The following is a 14,347-nucleotide window of genomic DNA, read 5'->3' as shown; positions in this document are numbered from 1 at the left end:
GGAATTACATGAATTAAGCAGCACGTGAAACAAGAATTTCCCTGTACTTTGTCTTCTTCTGTTAACTGTCCAAATCAAAATTGAAATAATTTCTATACTTTTGCTTCCCTTTATAAAATATATTTTAGAAAAATCTCAATTCATTATCTGGAATTTTTTTTTCTCTTAAAACTGAAGCTTAATAATGGAACTTTTTCATCTGAATTCTCAGATCTTAATTCTGTGCTAAACTGACAGTTCTTTTAAATTTGAGAATAGTAATGTAATTCAGACAAATAGAAGAAAATGTCCTTTTTTCATGTTTTTGTATCAGATCAATAGTCATAATCAGTTGTATATTTTCCTATGGCCAGCATGTATGGGCCAAACATATTGAACTTTCAGAATTTCCAAGTTAGAAATTAATGTGTTCATTCTTTTAAGTGATACCTACTGGTTACTTTTCTGAATACAGCATCCTTCACCTGCTTTTGGTAGTTAGGTCTGAAGGTCATCATATGCACTATACTAGCCACTTTAAAAAGTACATGATCCTTGGTTTCTGAAATCCTAGGGTCTTATGTATCAATAGTTACTAAGTGGAATACAGCCAGACTTTAGAAGTAATGGAAAGCAGTTTTTCACTAGTTCCTAGGAACTTCCTAAGGGTGAGCATGTCTCAGATTTTAATACTATGATTATCTAGACTTGCACAGTCCAATATGGTAGCCATTAGTCACCTATGGCTATTTAAATGTAATTTAAAATTAATTAAAAACTTAATACCTCACTCACACTAGCCACATCTTAAGTGCAATGGCTAACATATTGGACAGCACAGACACAGGACATTTCCACCATTGCAGAAACTTCTACTGGACAGTGCTCATCTAGACACCTGAAGAATCTGACTTTCATTTCTCTTTCCAGGAAAAGAGACATCATGCAGAATATCATACAGATTTTGGAATCAGTACAGTTGAAATGGGAACTGTTTCAGAGCTGGACAGACTTTTCAAGGCTTCATCTCTCTAATAAACTGGCCATTTTTGGAATTGGTTATAACACCCGTTGGAAAGAGGATATCCGTTACCATTATGCTGAGATCAGCTCCCAGGTGCCCCTTGGCAAGCGACTCCGGGAGTACTTCAATTCTGAGAAGCCTGAGGGACGGATCATCATGACCCGAGTGCAGAAAATGAACTGGAAAAACGTTTACTACAAGTTTTTGGAGATCACTATTAGTGAAGCGCGGTGCCTGGAGCTGCACATGGAAGTTGACTGGATACCCATTGCCCACTCCAAACCAACCGGTGGGAACGTTGTTCAGTATTTATTGCCGGGAGGCATTCCCAAAAGCCCAGGCCTTTATGCCATTGGCTACGAAGAGTGTATTGAGAGGCCCCCCTCACCCCATGTGGAGCGACATTCCCTGGACCCAGGAAAGGAGGGCCGGGTTGACTTGGAAACCCTTTCAGCACAAGCCTCACTACAGGTGGAAATAGAACCTACCCGAATTATCTATTGCTACCTCGGGATCGCTGAGGTCAGGACTCTGCAGCAATGCTTATTTTTGCATTTCCAAGCAAATACCAAAACCTTCAGCAAAGATTGGGTCGGTATTAATGGGTTCTTGTCTCAGAACTGTATCGTGGATCCTGGAGTTTCCCCCAAATCCATCTATATCAAATTTGTAGAAGTAGAGAGGGATTTTCTTTCCGCTGGCTCTTTAGTTGAGTGCCTGGAAAAAGCCATTGGCTACCCCTTAAAATTTAACAACTGAATGTCATCCTTCATAAGGATTTGGGCTCTTACCTCTCTCTTCTTTACTCACATCCTGTTACCCAGACTGTCCCTCATCCGGATGCTGCCATCAGACTTCATGGAAACTCTTTCCACGATCGGGCCAGTACAACTAAGAAATCATAGTAGACTTTGGGCAGAAAAAACAGACCTCACCTGAAAATGCTCATTTTGAGCCAGCAAGCTATACAGCGGACTTGCATGGTGGGTCAGTTGTTTCTTTTTTAAAAACAAAAATCAATTTTTAAATGGATTTTAGAGCCCTGATGTAAACAAATGTAGGTACATTCCATATTGGACAAAACTTATACTTTGAGTTTCATATGAAATTGAAAAATTGTATTTTTTTCACGATGTTTCATTTTTACACATCTCTATGTCTCTATATAAGTATTATTTACAACCTTGAATAAATAAGCAATAGATAATGGCAAGTTAAATCTTGAGTCACAGTAAATAAGACTGTTTTTCAATATTACCCTTAGCTACTATTGTATATAATTTAGAGTTTCATTTTTTTCACCAATCAAGTGTTTTGCTATTCCCAATCAGTGTTGCCTGCAAAGACCTTTGTTTCTGTGATGTACCAACTTTATGGTTGTGCTGCCATTTAAACTTTTTTTTAAAAAATCATTAAAGTAATTCCTGGCCTCTTGGCGTACTAGTGGAGCTTTTTGTAGCAGAGTGTGGTCGCACTGGCAGTGGGACTGTGCTCTGACTTTACTGCTAGGGATGAACACAACAGAGTAGGGCAGCTTCACTTCCTTTCACTCTCTGTACCCCACTGACCAATGTCATCTCTTGTCAGAGTAACAAAGGTCATTGGACATTTCATTTTGTGCTACTTTTTAAAAAGCTACAAAAGGATATTCCTTTTGGCCCTACGTACATGAATTTGTAAGAGACTCTCATTCCTCATCTTTACAATCAGTAATCGGGGGCAGCTCTCTCAGGAGCACAGGTGGAGAATTGATGTCATCATACTTCCTGTAAAAAAGGAGGGAAGATCTAATAGAAACATCCAAACAAAAATTTTAAGTGATCCATAGGCTAGGAAACTGTAAGGTATCAGTCCATTAGGAGGGTAACTGTCACATTTAGATCTTTCAGTGATTTCTGTGGGTCAACTAGCACTCCAGTTGGAGGTTAGTACTCTTGGCTAGGAACTACCTTACTAGTGGAGTAGTCAAGGGTCACTTTGGTCTCATGACAGGGACTTGTTAGATTGGTTATTTATCTTTAATGATTCCCCCAGCATCTCTCGGGTACTCTACTTTAAATGGACTGCAAATCCAGGTAAGAGCTATAATTCTCCCCGTTTTTCTGTACTATTGAAGATAAGATTGCATATTGATTTAAAAAATGTTCTTTCCTGCAACCTGAGTTGTCTTAAATCAGTGGTTTTTCTCATTCTGACACCTCTTGGTTGGTTGATGCTTATTTATTTTTCTAGTGACTAGAGAGCTTATAACCAATGGGATGACTTTTATTAATGTCATTTGAGTCTAGGTTTATGGAGTTGGCTGTTTCCTGGTGTGAGCTGCTAAAAGTGGGTGCTAGTTCATGGAGAGTATAAATAAATATCCTGGAATATTTGCGTGCAGCACCTCTTCTCCCTGGGCACAGGCTGTAGGTATGGGCTTTAGGAAATTCTCATGAGTTTGCTCTTCTTTGGAACTTGGAATTATAGTCCTAAAGACCGAGGCTTCATTGACCATTTTGTAGCAATAATCTCATAATATTAGTGCCAAGTGCTGCAGGAAAAAGCATTATCACCAGGAGTAGTACATGGCATCCCCCAAACTTTGCCACTGATCAGCCCTAAAACTAACATTATGCTTCATTCATTTCTTCCCCCTATCCCGCTTTTCACTGCTGTTAGTTACTTAGCAGGGGCAGAACATTTGGGAACATTTAGTGAGGATGTCTGAGATCTACCTAACGTTACTGAGAATAGGGCATTGCTAGACCACTGTGAGCAGCACAGAGTGTATGGCAAAGCCTGATCCAATATGTGTTTTCACCATGTGGCTTGGGAGGGGTGAGGGGTGGGGGCAAGAGGACAAAGCTGGGCACTGGAAAATGGCGACTTGGAAAGAAAGTACCTTCCTGATACTGAATATCCATTCTCTTTGGCCAGGACAATCTAGAAAAGAGGACAGCAGGGTGTCAGATAACTATATGAGCATTTCTAAAAACAAAAAGACTATTTAGACCTTAATGAAGCCTTATAACTGATTCCAGGAGGATGGAGACACTACATTCAAATATGTAAGAATCAGTATTAAAAAATACTGTAGAGATAAAAGATGAGGTATGACTGGGAGAAACACTAGTGAGCTGCAAGTCTCTTAACATATGAAACTATGAACTTAGCTCTTGCACACAACCTGTTTATTCAGGGCACTCACAGATCATCCGCACTAACCTTCCCATTTTACACAAGGGTAGAGAGCAATGTTCACCCTAAACTGCATCTCAGCAAAAACTTCCAGAAAGTAATAGAACTGCTCTGCTAACTTCTACCACTTGACTGCCTCAGGGTCAGCAGAAAAGAAGTGGCTGGAGTAGGAGATAGTATAGAAAATTCTTTGATTGGGTGAGAGCAGTGGAAGAGTCCTGAAGGGACTGGCACTGCCTACAAATCTTTATTTGTATCTTTACTTCTGATGTTTTAAATTATCTGGGGTGCAAATTCTGGAACGTTAGCTACTGAGAGTGAATGTTGAGGCCGTCCCTGCCTTACGTAGCACTTGATAGGGATGAGCACAGCCTCTGTAATCAGATGCTTTGGTGCTCCTGGGATACAACCAAGAGCACTGTACTGCTGTTTTTGGAAGGAATTACTTATTTGGGGTAACCTAGGCCTGACCTGGAAATAAAGGAGGGATGTTTACAAGAGGTGCTTTGCAGTGAAGACCAAAGTAAAAAAAAAAATAGTGTGTGATAGACTAGACAGACCAAACCAACAGCACCCTCCCCCCCATACACACACACACACACACACACACACACACACACAATCTACTTGACAATTCCAAGTTTGTAGGTCCCTGCGTAAGGATATGAGACTAACAGTTACCTATTCCTGTTGCCTTTGCTGTCACTGAGCCGCCAAATACTAGATTCCAGGGATTGCATGAGCAGTCTAGTGTTTGCATAGCCATTTCTCAAAGCCACTGCATGGCAGGTATTTAAAGAGCAGCCAGGCAGGTCACACTAGGAAGAAGCAGCTGAGAGGGTCTACGGGGCGCTGTGTAGAAAAAGACCTTGGGCAGCGCAGGCTCAAAGACCACATTCAGTGTTAAAACAGAGCAGGGCCGTGTGGAGTAAATGGAATCCAGGAGGCCTGGCTGCTTTTCTACCCAGTCAACTGTCACCTAGAGCAGGCAGCGCCAGGGATTCGTTGTTATGCTTTCTGTCCTTGGTGACCTTTGCTCTGTGGTTGAGCCGTGCCGGGATGTTTGAAGCATCTTTATTTTGGCTGTCCGACCGAGAAGCCAGAACGGGTGCGTGCCCTTCTGTAAGAGAGCTGCGGCCGCCAGAGGGCGCAGAGGTGCCTGTGACCGGCTGGCGCGGGGAGGGACGGTTAAATTAAATTTCACCCCGAACATGATCTAGTCCCGGGAATTAAAGGATCAGAGCGGGCCTGAGGAGGGATGGGAGGCAGCGAAGACATTGGGATAAATAAATGGAGGGACTTGGTCCAGTCTACCTTCCCGCAGCTGCCCCCTCCTCCCCAGTTTGCATAAGGCAAAAGCCTTTATGAGTTAAGCGGGGAACCGGGATCTTGTTTCCTCAGTTTCCTGCTCAGCTCCTGGGGTTTCCTTGCGCCAGTCACTTCCCTGCTCGGGTTTGCGGCGCAAGCTCCGGGTGACCCTCGGGCCTTGGTTTTAGGGAGTCTCCGAGAACCTGCTGAGAGGCCCCGTCTTCTCCGGTCACAGGTGAACACGGTCCTCGGGTCCGCCGCCTGCGCATCCTCCACCGCAGCCTCGGGGCCACGCGGCACGTGCAGGGGTGGGCGTGGCCGCCTCCCTTCCTGAGCTTCTCTCCCTGCCCGCTCCCGCGGCCCAACCCGCCCCTGGCCCTGGGAAATTGGTAGTTTCGGGCAGCGGAACCGGGCCCGCGCGGCCGGCACTCTGGACCTTTCCTGCCGCCCCAAGCCCCACACTGCGGAGCCCCAGTGGCCCCGGGAAAACGCGGCTCCCCTCCTCTCCGCTTAGGCTGAGAACGCGTTACCCCCAAGCTCGGAGCCGGTTGGTCGGGCGGGAGCCCCGGCCGCTTAGGGTGTCGGGTACGGGTGGCCCCTGGACGTCGGATAATCCCCAAACCTCCCTTCCTTCCTGGCCCTCCTTCCTACCCCACTTAGCGGAGGGGGAAGGCTATGGCGTAGTCTGAGAGTTAGCGCTCTTGTCTTCTGCCCTTGCCCCCGGCCGGCTGTGAGGGCGCCACGACTCACCCGACCCCACCCTGCGTCCTGACTCGGTGGAGGCCGCGGGAGCCGGCCGTCGGAGCGCGAGGAGCGTCCCCCTGCGGCGGGTCACCCTCGAGCCCCGCCCGCGAGGACGGCGACCTCTCCGCCCCCTCGAATGCCCCGCCCCCAGTCCCCGTCGGTCCCCACCCCACCATCGGCACACGCACGCAGACTCTGGCCAGAGCCGCCCTTGGTGTCAGTGGCCCGGCTCCCGCCTCCGCTCCGGCTGTCGTGCGGCCCCAGCACCTGTCGCTTGGTGTGTCCCGGAGCCGGCGACCCTGACTCCGTCGGGGCCAGGGAAGGCCATGGTTTCCCTGCCCGGGTCCCCTGCGACCAGCTTGCTGCGGGTTTTGTTCCTGGGGCTGACTGCTCTCGGTGAGTGAAACCCTGGACCTGGAGGGGACATGAGATGGGAGAGATGGGGTGAATCCGACCCTGAGGGAGGTGCTTTTGGGCACTGATGAGGAACTGGGTGGGACAGGACTCCCGTCTCTGACTCTTTCCCTCCCCGCCCTTATACTTCCCCCCACGCAGGGCATCACTTGTGTCCCCGCTGCGTTGGGGAACAGCTCCCACTTTGGGTGCGGTGTGTTTGTGGTCGGGGAGAGGGTTAGGGCACTGCCTGGGGTGAGTTGTTGGAACCATTCCTCACCCCCACTCCCCACCTCCACCCAGCAGAGCCGGATGAGCTGAGCTGCTGGATAAGACACTGGCTAAAGAGCTTAAGGACTTAACTCCAGCCCCCCTCCCGACCCCCACCCCACCACAAACTGATGTGCAAGAGCCTCTGGGGAATTCCCTGGTTCCCGGGCTTGACACACGCACTTCACCTCAACTCCCCAGCCCAGATCCTCCCACTTGCCCCCTCCTCCTGCTTCCTGGCCTGGGAATCAAGGGAGGTGCCCCCAAAGCACGACCGTGAGGTCATTTGGGACACAGGAAATGGAGGAGGGCTTTGAATGCCTAGAGGAGCAGAATTGTGACCCCCCCCCCAAGAGGTCCACCACCCCCATTGGCTCCCAGAGCCAAAAGGACAAAGGAAATAGAGAAGAGGGCCTTTGAGTCAGAGAGGAAGGGCCCCTCCTTGGAGCAAGTGCTTGAGGAGTGTTTGAAGGGCTCCAGGAGCGCCCAGGAGCTGGGGTGGCCCAGTGCAATATCTGGGAGCAAAGGACCCACAGGAACTAAGCTCATTATAAGCTGTTTCACATGCTGCCTCCCAGGCTTTCTTGCCATCTTTCTTCAAGGATCCCGAATGAGGGTGAAGGGTGGGTTTGTCCAGGTCAGCTTTAACTCCTCATTTCTCTCAGGTTGGAAGTCGCCAGGGCAAGTAAGACTTGGAAAGATGTAGAGTGAAATTCAACCACAGTGATGGGGCCCACCTAACTTTCACCCGTGTCTCCTTTAGCCCAGTCTGTGCTGCAAGGGTGTTGGGGCATGAAGTATTAGGGTCCCCAGACAAAGTGGGGCTCAAGACCAGACCACCAGCCCCTTGGTGGGGCTGCTCCAGGATCCCTTGACTTCTCAGGCCCTCTGTCCCAGCTTCAACATCAACACCTCTTTCCCTTCTGTATTCTACCCCCAACTTCCCCATCCCCCTTCCTGCTGGGGATCTCTGAAGAAAGGGAGAAAAATTCAAGTTAGCAGCTAGGGTGTCTCAGGCAGCTCCCCGGCAACCCGTCCTCTTTCTATCCTAACTCTGAGCCTCAGAGTTTCATACTGAAGACCCAGGCTTCAGCATCCCTACCTGGCCACCCCCGGGGGGCCACTGAGGGTTAAATGGCCCTCGGGATGGTCAGCACTTTGGGTGGCACAGGCTCTATTGGGCTCTGCCCGACAGGGTTCTCCGCCGAGGCCCTTCTGCTCCCTTGCTCCTCGGTGGCTCAGCGATGCTGCCCCTGGGGCGTGAGAAGCCCGCGGGGGGAGTTTCTCAGAGAAAGAGGGAGACTAAAAATAGTAGCCCTGGGGAGCAGGCCCATTTTCCTTCTCCTGCGCTCTAGCCTGCCCCACGCTCTGGTCTGGCGTGGGCCAGAAGGGTCCCTTTCCTGGGCGGCTCCCGTCTCCTTCACTCAGACCCAACCACCCCCTTTGCCTCTCCCTGTGGCTCCTGGGAGCAGAAAGGGCCGAAGAGTTGAGGGGCTTCTGCTCCAGCGGACGCCCCGGACCAGGGCAGCGAAGCCTGGGGCCCTCTCCAGCTCCTAGCTGGCCTTTGCCCAGACCCCAATGTGTCCGCATTACTATTGATTTACCACCCCTCTACCTTTGGCAAAGTGACCTCGTAAATGCAGGACCTGAGGGAGGTCGCGGGGGGCCCAGGGAGGAGGCGGCTCATCCCTCTCCCGGGACTGCGGCCGCTTTCTGGCAGGAAATGTGTCTGGCCGCTGGGGGTGAGCGGCAGAAAGGCTGGGCCAGAGCCTGCACCACCCGTAGGCCTCTCCGCGTCCCAGCCGGCGGGCTGGTCCTGAGCGGGTGTCAGGCTCCTTGAGGCAGAGGTTGTTTTTGCCTGCAGAGCCTCCGGTCCAGCGGCGCCCTCCTCATTGTCTTCTGGCTTATCACCGGGCACAAGTTTCCTGCTTGGCCCACAGGGACCTGCCAGGAAATGGGGAGGGGGGGGCTAAGAAGGCCAAGGAATCGGGCTGGGGGTTCTGTAAAGACACGCAGCCAGGAAGCCATGGGGGCGGTGTGCATCCTGGCCAGATCCACTCCTGGGCCCTTAGAGGCCTTCAGCCGGCCTCTAGCAGGGTGGAGAGCCGGACCCGGGCGCGGCCGCTGTCCGAGCGGTGGCCCCCTGATCACCACGTGGAGGTGGCATCTCAGACTCCAGGGCAGAGTGTTGAGGCCGAGGACTCAGGGCCTCAGTGAGAGCAGGGCTTAGGAACTAGGGCGGCCAACATCCTCAGGCCTGGCCACGGACAAGCCCAAGCTTATTCCCCCAAAGGGCTTTTGACTGGCTGCTCCGTTGCCTCTCCAAAGGGCAATAAGTGAGTGTTCCTGGGCGACATGATGCAAGCTTTGATTCGACAGCCCCCTCCTTGAAACCAACACCCCAGGCCACCTCCTGAAGGTCAGTCACAGGCAGAGGCAAGCTCTGTACTTGATTGCTTTGTACTTGATTGTCAGGGGACCTTCATTCTCCTCTAGCTCTGCCAGGATTCCCTGCGACCCGCCCAGATCCCCTGGGCCCCAAAAGGGCCCTTGGGAACTTTCCTGGGGAAGCCCACGTGTGGGAACCTAGCGGGAGGCCAGGGAGCACGGGCAGTCACTGGGCCGGGTTAGGCGCTGGGCCACTCCAGATTCCCTGGCTCGGAGTAGTTCAGAAGGAGCCGCGGAGTTAATCGGTAACCGATTAACCGTCCCACCCCCCCCCCTCCGCACATCTGTTTGAGAACGCAGGAGATGGGAACGCTCTTGATCCCGACCGGCGCCTTTCCGCCCAGGAAAATTGGGGGAGCAAGTGGCCTACGTAGAGTGTAGATAAAAAGTATTAACTCTTCCCTTCCTCTTGGATGTCTTTCCCTTCTCGCTGGAAATCTCCCCTCCTCCTCTTGGTGCGCGGAAATCTGTGCCTCTGGGTACAAATAAATGCGTAGACACAGGTCCCTATCCCTGCTGCAAGCCAGCGGGCTGAGGTTGGGGAGAAGAAGCGCTGATGAAATTGACAATGGGATCCCAGGCCAGCGGGCCCTGGGCAGTCTTCGAGGCCTACGGTGGCGGGACCCCGCGAGGTTCGTCCTCTCCTGCCGCCCCGCTGAGCTGGGTCCTTGGGCTCCGCGCTCACCCTCCTCGCTCTCATCCCCAGCGCCCTCCTCGCGGGCCCAAGTGGAGCTGCACGTGCCCGCCGGCCTCACCAAGTTGCGGGCGGTAGAGGGAGAGGAAGTGGTGCTCCCGGCGTGGTACACCCTGCAAGGGGACCAAGCTTCGACCAAGCCCAAGCCTTGGGAGGTGCCCACCGTGATATGGTTCTTACTGGAAGGGAAGAATATGAATATGAGCCAGGTGAGGGAAATCGTCTCGGCCGGAGGCTCGCTACGCCCGAGGTGGGGCGGGGCCGGGGGCGGGGTGGGGAGCAGGGAAGAGCGGGCAACGGTGGGAGGGGTGGCCAGGGGATGGCTGACTCGAAGGAGTGTCAGGGAAAAGCAAGGTCCACCTCACCGGTTCAATTTTTGTTTTGATATTGGAGGCTTCCCCAAAGAATTCTCCTTTTCCCAGGTTTCCCTAGAACTCGAGCACACCAAACACTGACAAGTGCAGAAGCATTTTACTTTGCCGGGCAAGGGGGAAAGTGAGGATTGAGGGTATAGGAAACAGGAAGGGTTAGAGCATGTATCACACAACTTTTAAAAGTTGAGCATCTTCCTGCTTTCACATTATCTGTGCTTTGGACATTGTCACAGGCCGCTTCTCTTTCCAAATGATTATCTGTCCCGCGGCTCCCATATAACCTCCTTGAGAGGCAAGGGTACATGTCCTCCTACAATCTCTCACCTATCTTCCTTCCTGACATCAGACGAAGACTCAGAGGCAAATTTACCCAGAAGCCAAGGAAACGTCATTTTCAGAGCTGCTTATTTGCCGGACTCCTTGCAAGGTCCTAGAAAGTGTGTTCAGGAGGTCATTTGATAAGTAGGGGGTATGTATGAAAGAAACTTAGATTGCAGGGGTAGGGCATGGGCTTATACACTGGGGGGGGGATCTTCAAGAAAAATTAAAAGGATATTTTTTCTCTTGGCTCTACCCCTGCAGTCTAAGTTTCTTTCATACATTACCCCCTATTTACATTATCCCTCAACCATTTTACCACTTTCTAAACACCCCAAGTGGGAGATGAAGAGACAGCGCCCAGGGGAACAGGACCTGTTCTGGTGCAGAGCACCCGGATTGATGAGACGGTAGCTAGAGAGACAGGGGTGAATGGAGAACTGGTAGAGGTTAGAGGGGGTGGTGCAGCTGAGGGGCATTTGAAGACCCCCAGTTTGGGGGAGGGGGACTAGCTGAGCCCTGGGCACAGAGCAGACAAGTAATAATGGGGAGGTGTGACGCCCGCCCACCAGGTGTTGGCGCACATCAGTGGGGTCACATCAAGCAAACCTGGAGCATCCCTGGTGTACCCCATGCCCTCCCGGAATGTGTCACTGCGGCTGCAGGACCTCCAGGAGAAAGACTCCGGACCCTACCTCTGTTCCGTGAACTTGCAAGACAGTCAAGGCACTGTTCGAGGTCACAGCAGCAAGACTTTAGAACTCACTGTGCTGGGTAAGTGAGAGGCACCCGTGGGAGGTCGGGCAGGTCTCTCCCCCAAGCGACTGAGTGTGAAGGTTGGGGGAGGGGCAAACAGAGTGACGGGGGTCCGTGTGTGGGAGCGGGGGAGGGGAGCCGCTGGCCCCCGGATGTGAGTTTTTAACCTGTCTCCCCTCCCCCAGTTCCTCCAGCTCCTCCATCCTGCCGCCTCCGGGGCGTGCCCCACGTGGGGACCAACGTGACCTTGAGCTGCCAGTCCCCAAGGAGTAAGCCCGCTGCCCAATACCAGTGGGTGCGGTCGCCCCCATCCTCCCAGGTCTTCTTTGCACCTGTTTTAGGTGAGGGAACTTCCGGAGACACTGAGGGTGCGGCTGGGGTAGAGGAAAGATGACGTACCAGAGGGGCCGGGGTGCCAGGGGAGTCAATGCTGAAAAGCACTGGCGGGGGTGGGGGGGGCGGGGGAGGGGCTGGAGAAAGAGGCCCTGCCAGGTGTCGGCACGTGCTGCAGACTTAGGTTACTCAAGAGGCGCTGGGGCTAGAAGATCTGCATTCACTAGGTGTGTGACTTTGTGACTCTGTTTCCTCATCTGTAAAATGGGGATATCAATAGCCCTGATTTGAACACACCAGCTATAAAAAACATTTGGGGGCAATTGGAACTTTTTTTTTTTCAATTTGACTGAGATAATCGATGGAACAATTTTAAAATGGAGTACTAGATGCTCTTGGAGAATTAGTCTTAATTTATCAGGTGTGGTAATGGTATTGTGGTTATGTAGGATACTGTCCTTCCTTATTTTTGGAGTTTCATGCTGAAGTATTTACTTTAAAATGTCTCAGAAGAAAGAGAAATGAAAGAAGTATAGCAAAATGTTAGCAACTGTTGAATCTAGGTTGTGGGTATATGGATTTTTATTTCGTCCCTCTTTCTACTTTTCATTTGACCATTTTTATAATAAAAGTTTTAAAATTATTTTTACATAGAGCTTATCTCATAGGTTTGTTGTGAAACTTTTCTAAGTTAGTACATGTAAAGAGCTTAGTCTCTGGGGCAGAGTAAGCAGCCAATAAACTTTAACTGTTAAAATCATTAGATTACTTCATATATTCCTTTCAACACAATCAAGTAGGTCGTATTACCCCCATTTTACAGATGAAGAAATTGGGACCCAGAGATAGCAGGTCACTTTCTTAAAGTCAGTTGACCAGTCTTCCCAAGGAGAAGACTGGTCAATTCTGGATCCTAGGTTTTCTAATTCCTCAGTCAATGTCCTTTCTCTCTCACTCTCCGCCATTCAGAAATAAAAGTAAAAATTGGATTTTGGTTTTTCTGGGCATCACTTCCTCTTTAGCCTCCTTTCAGATATCACTTGGGGACACTGAGTGGTGGAAATGGAGAGGGGTATTGAGCCAGCAGTTAGGCAACTGGGAGCAGAACCCAGCACACTGGCTGTCACACCTCTCCCTTCCCTCAGGGAACGGATAGCCAGGGAGTCTGTCCCAGGGAGTCAAAGAGGACATTCCAGAGGAGGGGCAGGATGTTTTTTATGGGAAAGAGGATCCCTGGACTGACGGCTAAATTGTGTCCACAGATGCCATCCATGGGTCTTTAAACCTCAAAAACCTTTCTACTTCCATGTCTGGAGTGTATATCTGCAAGGCCCACAATGAGGTGGGCAGTGCCCAGTGCAATGTGACCCTGAAAGTGAGCACAGGTCAGTGAGGGGTAAGTGTGGTTAGGGAGAAGATTGGTCAATGGGGGGGGTAGGTTTGCAAGAGAGGGGAGGAGGCCTTTCATTATAACAGGACAAGGAGCTTGTCTTGGTCAAATGTTCATGCAGGTGCTTGGTCAGTGACCACTTTCTTCTTGACAGTCACCTTCTTCTTAACAAAGAGAGAAAATGTGTATGGTGGTGGTAGGGCAGTGGGGCAGTGGGGTTGGAAAGGGCCAGGGAATAAGCTGAGAGTCCCCCTCTGACAGCAAGGTTTTTCCAGGGCCTGAGGCTACGGTGGTTGCTGGAGCTGTCGTAGGCACCGTGGTTGGACTGGGGCTCCTGGTTGGGCTGGTCTTGTTGTACCAACGCCGGGGCAAGGCCCTAGAGGAGCCGGCCAACGATATCAAGTAAGTGTCCCTGGTCTGTGCCAAGATGAGGGCTCTCCTTGGGAATTCGGGCAGCTCTCATCTAACGGATGAGGTTGGGCGGTGGCTGAACCATCCTTCCTGTGGGCAGATTTTAAGGAGAGTTGAAGAAGAGGGGAGGCGAGAGTAAGACAAAGCACGTGGGAAATCTCCCCCTTCCCCCTTCCGGCTTCTGACCTCTTATCGCTTCTTTGATGACTAGGGAGGACGCCATCGCTCCCAGGACCCTGCCCTGGCCCAAGGGCTCAGACACAATCTCCAAGAATGGGACCCTCTCCTCTGTTACCTCAGCACGAGCCCTTCGGCCACCCCAAGGCCCTCCCAGGCCTGGTGCATTGAGCCCCACACCCAGCCTCTCCAGTCAGGTCCTGCCCTCACCAAGGCTTCCCAGAACAGATGGGGCCCGCCCTCAGCCAATATCCCCCAGCGCTGGGGGGGTCTCTTCCTCTGCTCTGAGCCGCATGGGTGCTGTCCCTGTGATGGTTCCCGCCCGGAGTCAGGCTGGGTCTCTGGTGTGATGGCCCAGCCACTCGCTGGCTGGGTGTCCGGCTTCTCCTTCCTACAGGGGTCACCCCTAGCACAGAGGCCTGAGCCTTGGGAGGGTGGCCGCCTTCCAGACCTCTGGTCCTCTGCCCCCACCTTTCTTTACTATGGGCAAACTGAGTCTCAGTTAAGACCCAAACTTCGAGGAGGTAGAAGAAGAGGACGTGGACCTA

At 51.4% G+C, this 14,347-nt stretch overlaps 2 protein-coding genes across 6 annotated transcripts in view; both read left to right on the top strand.

Moving 5' to 3' along the window:
- The window catches only part of MSANTD2 (Myb/SANT DNA binding domain containing 2), a 29,356-nt gene extending 26,196 nt beyond the window's left edge, over positions 1-3,160 (top strand). For 4 of the 5 annotated variants that reach the window (XM_060160653.1, XM_060160654.1, XM_060160657.1 and 1 more), the window contains one exon: positions 910-3,160. In XM_060160653.1, the coding sequence (XP_060016636.1) occupies positions 910-1,762 (853 nt within the window). In that variant the 3' untranslated portion in view covers positions 1,763-3,160. The remainder of the gene's footprint in view (positions 1-909) is intronic. The other variant, XM_060160660.1, reaches the window with a different exon arrangement.
- A 3,260-nt stretch (positions 3,161-6,420) lies between these two features.
- On the top strand, positions 6,421-14,282 carry LOC132526405 (endothelial cell-selective adhesion molecule-like). The gene is made up of 7 exons (XM_060160652.1): positions 6,421-6,631; positions 10,053-10,249; positions 11,305-11,506; positions 11,674-11,829; positions 13,084-13,206; positions 13,487-13,613; positions 13,834-14,282. Exons 1-7 carry the CDS (start codon positions 6,562-6,564, stop codon positions 14,147-14,149), a joined length of 1,191 nt encoding a protein of 396 aa, XP_060016635.1. The 5' UTR covers positions 6,421-6,561; the 3' UTR covers positions 14,150-14,282.
- Positions 14,283-14,347: the final 65 nt, after the last annotated feature.

The sequence above is a fragment of the Lagenorhynchus albirostris genome, chromosome 9 (assembly GCF_949774975.1).
Source record: "Lagenorhynchus albirostris chromosome 9, mLagAlb1.1, whole genome shotgun sequence".
Lineage (NCBI taxonomy): Eukaryota > Metazoa > Chordata > Mammalia > Artiodactyla > Delphinidae > Lagenorhynchus > Lagenorhynchus albirostris.
Note: the sequence above shows the minus strand (reverse complement) of the source record. Positions and strands in the feature narration are given on the sequence as shown.

Excerpts from the sequence above, each read along its gene's own strand:
- LOC132526405 (XM_060160652.1), top strand. The coding sequence starts at position 6,562 with ATGGTTTCCCTGCCCGGGTCCCCTGCGACCAGCTTGCTGCGGGTTTTG. Across the intron at positions 6,632-10,052 it reads CCTGGGGCTGACTGCTCTCG|CGCCCTCCTCGCGGGCCCAA; the intron begins GTGAGTGAAACC and ends TCTCATCCCCAG. Across the intron at positions 10,250-11,304 it reads AGAATATGAATATGAGCCAG|GTGTTGGCGCACATCAGTGG; the intron begins GTGAGGGAAATC and ends CCCGCCCACCAG.